We start from the raw sequence: 6,786 nt of genomic DNA, 5'->3' as shown, positions 1-6,786 counted from the left end.
TTTGAAAACATTCCTATAATATTTTCAATTAATTGTTTAATTATATTCATCGTGTGAATCTGACGGTAATAAAGACTATATTCAGTCCGTACAGTTCCAAATATGATCTACCTTGGTTTGAGACAAAGTTCTCATTTATTTTAAGGTATTTTGTTTTCACTATGTGCTCTCTCTCATTAATCTCAGGGCTTTGTTTGGAAATAATATAGATTAATTCTTGTCCAATTTAAAGTGATCATTAATAATCAAAACATGAATAAATATGCCAAATCGAGAATAATTCAACTATATCAAAAACTCGATTTTTTTTTTGTATCTTCCAACCTTATTGTACTGAAACAAAAAAAACTATGATTAATGTTAACAAGAAAAAGTAAGAGAATATTTAATAATGTTGGGTATAGAACAATATTGGTTTGATGTATTTAAGATTGAACCAAAATTTTATAGGTACAACCAACATTAGTTATATAAGTGATGATAATTACAAGTAAGATGTGCCTTCATAAAAAAAAAAAATGAAATATATATTTAATTGGAAATCTCGACAAGTGATATAAAAGTTAATATCCATAAATAATGTGGTTCAAATTTTACCTAACGAGAAGAACCAGTTTCACCCGACAAGACAACTAATTATATAAAATAGGTGAAATTATTGAAAATATCAAGATAATCATCAAAGACAGGGTGGTACTATCTCATCCTTATAATCATAATGAAGATAATTGTTAGACGGAATCAACAATCCAAATTCAACAATTACTAAAGAAAATATCAAGACACGAATTAATACGATAATGGATAAATCGATATCAATTTGGTACAGAATGAACTTCCAAAAGATTCTTGTCTATATACATAATCTACTAACTAACATGGTGTGTGAGTTTAGAAAGAATCAACGATCGAGATTCAATCGTAAAAGACGTCACAATCGAAATGCCATGAAATGAGAGAGAGATTGAAAAAATGAGTGAGTTTGGAAAAAGAAACATAAAGGGATGGTTGAATGTAGACGGAAGGGCGACCTTCTTCATTGGTTAGAAAATTTAGAGCCTTTTTTTATTTGTTTGTTGTCTTCATCTCTTTTGCTTTATTTATAAGAGTTTTCCATTTTCAAAGGAAGAGAGAAAGCTTCATTTTTGCACTTAAATTTAGGGATTCCATTGAAGAAGAAGAGAATGGTTTTAGAAGAAGAAAAATCAAGAGAGAAAGAGGAAATAAAAAGGGGCTCAAAAGGGAAAGAAGAACCATTTCATGTCACTCATAAAGTTCCACCTGGTGATAGTCCCTACGTTAGGGCAAAATATGCTCAGGTAAATTTCTTTCCTTTTGTTTTAGGTCAATAATAGTCGTATTTCCAAGTAAAAGAATGAACCATCAATTTTCGAGATTATAGTAGATATTTTATCCTACTCGAATTATTTATCTTTAATTCTCGATTTACTATTTCTTTAAAATTTTGACTCTTTCTCCATTTCTCTTCTGTTTTAGTTCAATAGACTCCATTGCTGGTAAAAGATTGAACCATGATCCTTTAGTAGATGTCGTACCTACACGAATCATCTCTCTCTAACTCATAATTTGTTATTTCTATTAAACTTGACATTTTTGTAATTTTTTTCGAGAAATTTTTAGTACTACAATAGTAACGTATTCTCTTTGTTTATACTATAGATTTGTCTTCATAAATATTTGTGGATCCCACATCAACGTCATTATTTTCAACAAAAAAAAAACATGTTGATGTGGCATACAATAAATAGAGAAAATATGAGACGATTTTTCTCAAAAACTCCAAATGTCATAAAATGTAGTGGTTTTAATTTCTATTTATATTTTTAGGATTTTTTTTTCTCATCCCTTTTTCAACAAACTTTTCTCATCCCTTAGAAGAATGATATTTGCTACTTGTCTTTCATTGTCTCTAAAACATAAAATTCTTTTTGTTTTTTTTTTTTTTCTTCAAATTCTTTGCACACATGAAGAATGGTAACATAGTTAATTATAACTGTGTCACATTGGTTGAAATTACATTTTTTTTCCCTTTATTATTTTTATATATATTTAAACAATATTTTTTTATACCTATTTTTAAACTATAAACTTACAATGTACTACTTTTTTAAACCTTTTACAAAGTTCTACAAAAGTTGAAAAACTCACATAATCACTATAAGGGCAGAATTTGACAACTTTTAGTGGTTACGAGAGTTGGTTGCATCTAACTTTCATCTTCCACATTTATTTATTTATTTTTAAAATGATACCTTTTATACAGAATATTTACAACTCATGATATTAGAATAATAATTTATTCTATTTTTCGTATTTTTAAAACTAATTATTATACCGATCGACCTCTCTTCTTCTCCGACCAATCAATTTCGATTTGGTCAGTTGACTTGACTTTTTGGTCTATTATACTCACCCCTAATCTTACGTAACGTCAATCTTTTTGCAGACCACTCAAATTAACAACTCAATTTTTTTTCTTAAAAAAAGGGTAAGAATTATTTGCCACGTATTGACAAACTATGATTGAAAAACTAAGATAGACGGCAAAAAAATAAGAGATGTACTGAAATGTTTTTCTTTCGAAAATGAACATTAATTGTCTTAAAATTTACTCTTAGTATCATCAACTTATCCAAAAATTAAAGTTTCTATTAGAACAAAATTTAAAGTGTAAATAATGATAACGTGAACTAACAAAAGAGAGATAATGTGAATTTTCAGTTGATAAAGAAGGATCCTGAGAGTGCAATTGCATTGTTTTGGGAAGCAATAAATAAAAGGGACAGAGTAGAAAGTGCACTAAAAGATATGGTTGTGGTTATGAAGCAACTTAATAGAGCTGAAGAAGCCATTCATATCCTCAAAACCTTTAGATTTCTTTGCTCAAAAACCTCTCAAGAATCTATTGACAATGTTCTTATCGATCTGTTTAAGGTTCGTGTCTATTTAATTTCTAAATTTTTTAAGTTTTTTTTATTTATCATTTATTTATTTCGTGTCAACTCAATTAAAATTAAGATCTTGATTGATAGTTATTTGATTTTTGTTTTGTTATATACCTTTTAACGATATTTTCAAAAAAACAATGTCATGTTTGGATAACAATTTTGTTTAAGTTTTATGTTTTTTTTCAAAAAAAAATTGGTTGTAGTTTTTTTTTCCTAAATTTCATATTATGGTTCTCACATTTATTAGAGAAACATTTGGATTTTTAGTTAAATACTAAAAATAAAAATTACTTTTTTGTATTCCAAAATTTGGGTTTGTTTTCCAAAATATCAGTGGAAAGTAAATAATAAAATAAATAAACTTGGGAGTAGAAGTTTAATTTTAAAAAATTAAAAACAAAAAACTTAGACCCCATTTTATGACTATTTCGTTTTTCGTTTTTCGTTTTTTGTTTTTTTAAATTAAGCTCATTTCCTTTTATTTTCTTTCAATGGTTTGCATATTTCTTAGCCAAATTTTAAAAACAAAAATAAACTTTTAAAAACTACTTTTTAACATTTTCATATTTTAGCTTGGTTTTTGAAAACCAGGGTAAACAGTAATAGTAACAAAACAAGAAATTTAGAAGAGGAAGTGATGTTTGTAGGGTTAATTTTCAAAAATTAAAAACAAAAAACCAAATAGTTACCAAACAAAGTTTCAATGGTTATCAAATGAGGTCCAAATAATGAACAGTTTGTTATTGCATTTGAAATTTGACTAAAAATTCAATTGTTTACCTTATAAAAAACGATGAATAAGAACGTTGTAATTAAATAATTGCTCATAAAATGAGATCTAAATTATTGAGACTCGTGTGGATCTCGAACATTATTATGGTTTAATCTATTTTTGGTGGATAGAAATGTGGGAGAATTGAAGAACAAATAGAGCTGTTGAAGAGAAAATTGAGAATGATTTATCAAGGAGAAGCTTTTAATGGAAAGCCCACAAGAACAGCTCGTTCTCATGGCAAGAAATTTCAGGTTTCTGTCAAACAAGAAACCTCTAGATTATTGGTAATTTTCTTTGCCTTTTTTCTTTTTTCATTTTTTTTAAAAAAAAGAAGAAAAAAAAAAGATCAGTATGATTGTCTCTATTATAAATAAAGTTTGTCTAAATTTTATTATCCCATCTTCCCATTTTTCCAAATTTTTCATTATTATCTTCCCACAGTAATACATGCAATTTTTTTCACTTTTAACACTATATATGAAGAGGTAAAATTAAATCTCTCCCTTCAAAGTTTGTAGTATTTACTTTAAATCACTTAAACTATCTTCATTTTAGTAGGGATAACTTATTTAAAAATAATTAAAAAAAGAAAATTAAATTTATTCTGAAAGTGAAACGATACTATATATATATATATATATATTTAATGCTAACTCAATTAAAATGTAACTAAGATTTAAAATATCCGTGTCCACAAAAAGTGACTTATTCATTTTTATAAAAATGTCAATGAAAATATTGATAAAATATTATTGTGATGGATATTTTTAGAAAAATTATATAAACCGATAAAATCAAAAAGTAATAATTAATCATTAACTTAAAAAAAAAAGTTAAAATGTTTTTAGTTAATTATATTCGCATTAACATTTTGTTTCTTATCTTTTATGTTTCTTAGATTTTTTTGTTTTACGATAGAATAAAAATATTGATTCAGCACTCATGTCAATGTCAAATCTATGAATATCTAAAAACACCCACAAAAATGTCGACATGCAAATATAAAAGTTTATACCATGAGTGTAACTAGCCTTTTCTCTAAGTCAGAGGTGTAGACTTTACAATTTTGAAATTTTATTTTTATAATAATAATAATGATAATAATAATAAATAAAGAGAAATTCTTATAAATAGAAAATTTTCAAAAATATTTACAGCAAAAAATTTCAAAAGTGCTACTTTTGGACTTTTTTGGACTTTTTTGTTTAAATATTTTTTATATTTAAAAAAATCCTTAAAAAACCCCAATAATAAAAGAGAAATAAATAAATGTGGATTATAATTTTCTGACCCATTAATGGGCCTTGAATTTGATAGGGAAATCTTGGGTGGGCCTACATGCAAAAGCCCAACTACATGATGGCAGAGGCAGTGTACAAGAAGGCCCAAATGATAGATCCAGATGCGAACAAGGCTTGCAATTTGGGCCTTTGTTTAATGAAACAGGGCCGCCTCCATGAGGCCATTTTAGTTCTCGAACAAGTCCAGCAAGGCCTAATTCCGGGCTCAGATGAAACCAAAGCCCAAAAACGGGCAGCAGATTTGCTGACCGAAATCAGGTCAAGGCAATCTCTGCCCGAATCTATTGAACTATTGGGCCTTAGTATTGATGCTGATTTGCTTAATGGGCTTGAGCAATTGGTCAACAAAAAAGGCCCATTTAGGTCCAAGAGGCTTCCTGTTTTTGAGGAAATTTCTTCATTTAGGGATCAATTAGCTTGTAATTAATTAATTAATTAGTGAATAACTCTTCTTTTTTCTTTTTTCTTTTTTCTTTTCCTTTTTTTAGGATTTTTTTTTTTTTTAGTGGATGGATTGGTTGGTGTTTGGAATTAGAATGATGTGTTTGGTCTCTCGAAATATGGAGCTCAAGTGAAATGGTCAGAAGGAAATGTTTGTATTATTTTGTTAATTGTGTTTTTACAATTTGGATAAAGATGTAAATATAGTTTTAGGGTTTGGAATAAATTTCTGTTTTCTGTGTATTAGATGAATAATTTGTCCTTCTCTTTCTAAAAGAACATGTTAAATTATACAAATATCTTTCAACATTTGAGTAGATTTCGAATAGGAGCTTTGCAAAGTCATGAAACATCGGAAAGTTTCATTTTTTAATTTTGATTATTTTCTATAAAACTAACTTCAACTTTGAAATTGTTTCAAAAAATATCCTTTCAATTAAAATAAATTATAACAATTGATGTGACAATTTGTGTGTAAAAAATTAGAATGCGTGTTGGTTACTATTTACAACTGTGTGTACTAACATACATATGTATGTATAAAAGATTAATATTGTTGTTAATATTTATTTCATCTTAAAAGATATCACCAAAATTATATATATATATTGGAATCTAAGTCGTACTCCTTCCAAAGTTGTACGCCTTCCAAATTTTACACATTAGTCATCGTGTCTACTTCAACTTATTTTATCGACAAAAAACCTTCTAAGGTATTTATGTAATTTCAAAGTTTAAGTGCAAAAAATAAAGAATTTAAAATTCTCGAAGCATAACTAAAACATACCTATAGAATTAAAGATATTGAATATATTCTAATTTTAAGAATATACAAAAAGAAATAAAAAAATATATATTAGATTTTATTGTAGGGTATTTTAACTATAGATTTTATCAAACATCGACTAAAATAAAATATAATTGAAAGTATATAGATCAAAATGATATTTTAACGAGCAACGTACTATTTGTTTTGAAATTGATGAAGAAGTTACCTCGATTGAATGCTATTCAAATAGTAGAAAGAAGTTTTTTGGATTTTTCTTTCATACAATCTTAGGTCCCCTCCATAACTTTATTGTTCCATAAATACCAAGGGATAAGGACGAGAATCATGGGACCATGCTTCGATAGTATGAAGAAGATAGTTTAAGAAAGTATGTGCCTAAAAAACATCATCAATCTTTTATCCACAACTACTCCTTATATACATTTTGTTCTTGAAATTTTTTCTTAAGAAATATTATTACGTCACGTGAGGTAAAGAATTCAAATCTATAATCTCTTACGTCATGTAATA

At 27.0% G+C, this 6,786-nt stretch overlaps 1 protein-coding gene across 1 annotated transcript; it reads left to right on the top strand.

Annotated features, from left to right (window-relative positions):
* The first annotated feature begins 1,028 nt into the window (after window positions 1-1,028).
* On the top strand, window positions 1,029-5,732 carry ATSDI1 (Tetratricopeptide repeat (TPR)-like superfamily protein). The gene is made up of 4 exons (XM_039032492.2): window positions 1,029-1,319; window positions 2,743-2,955; window positions 3,873-4,028; window positions 5,062-5,732. Exons 1-4 carry the CDS (start codon window positions 1,185-1,187, stop codon window positions 5,470-5,472), a joined length of 915 nt encoding a protein of 304 aa, XP_038888420.1. The 5' UTR covers window positions 1,029-1,184; the 3' UTR covers window positions 5,473-5,732.
* Window positions 5,733-6,786: the final 1,054 nt, after the last annotated feature.

This window comes from Benincasa hispida, chromosome 5 (assembly GCF_027475165.1).
Source record: "Benincasa hispida cultivar pf3 chromosome 5, pf3_genome.v1.1, whole genome shotgun sequence".
Lineage (NCBI taxonomy): Eukaryota > Viridiplantae > Streptophyta > Magnoliopsida > Cucurbitales > Cucurbitaceae > Benincasa > Benincasa hispida.
The sequence above is the reverse complement of the archived record's forward strand: the minus strand, read 5'-3'. Positions and strand labels throughout refer to the sequence as shown.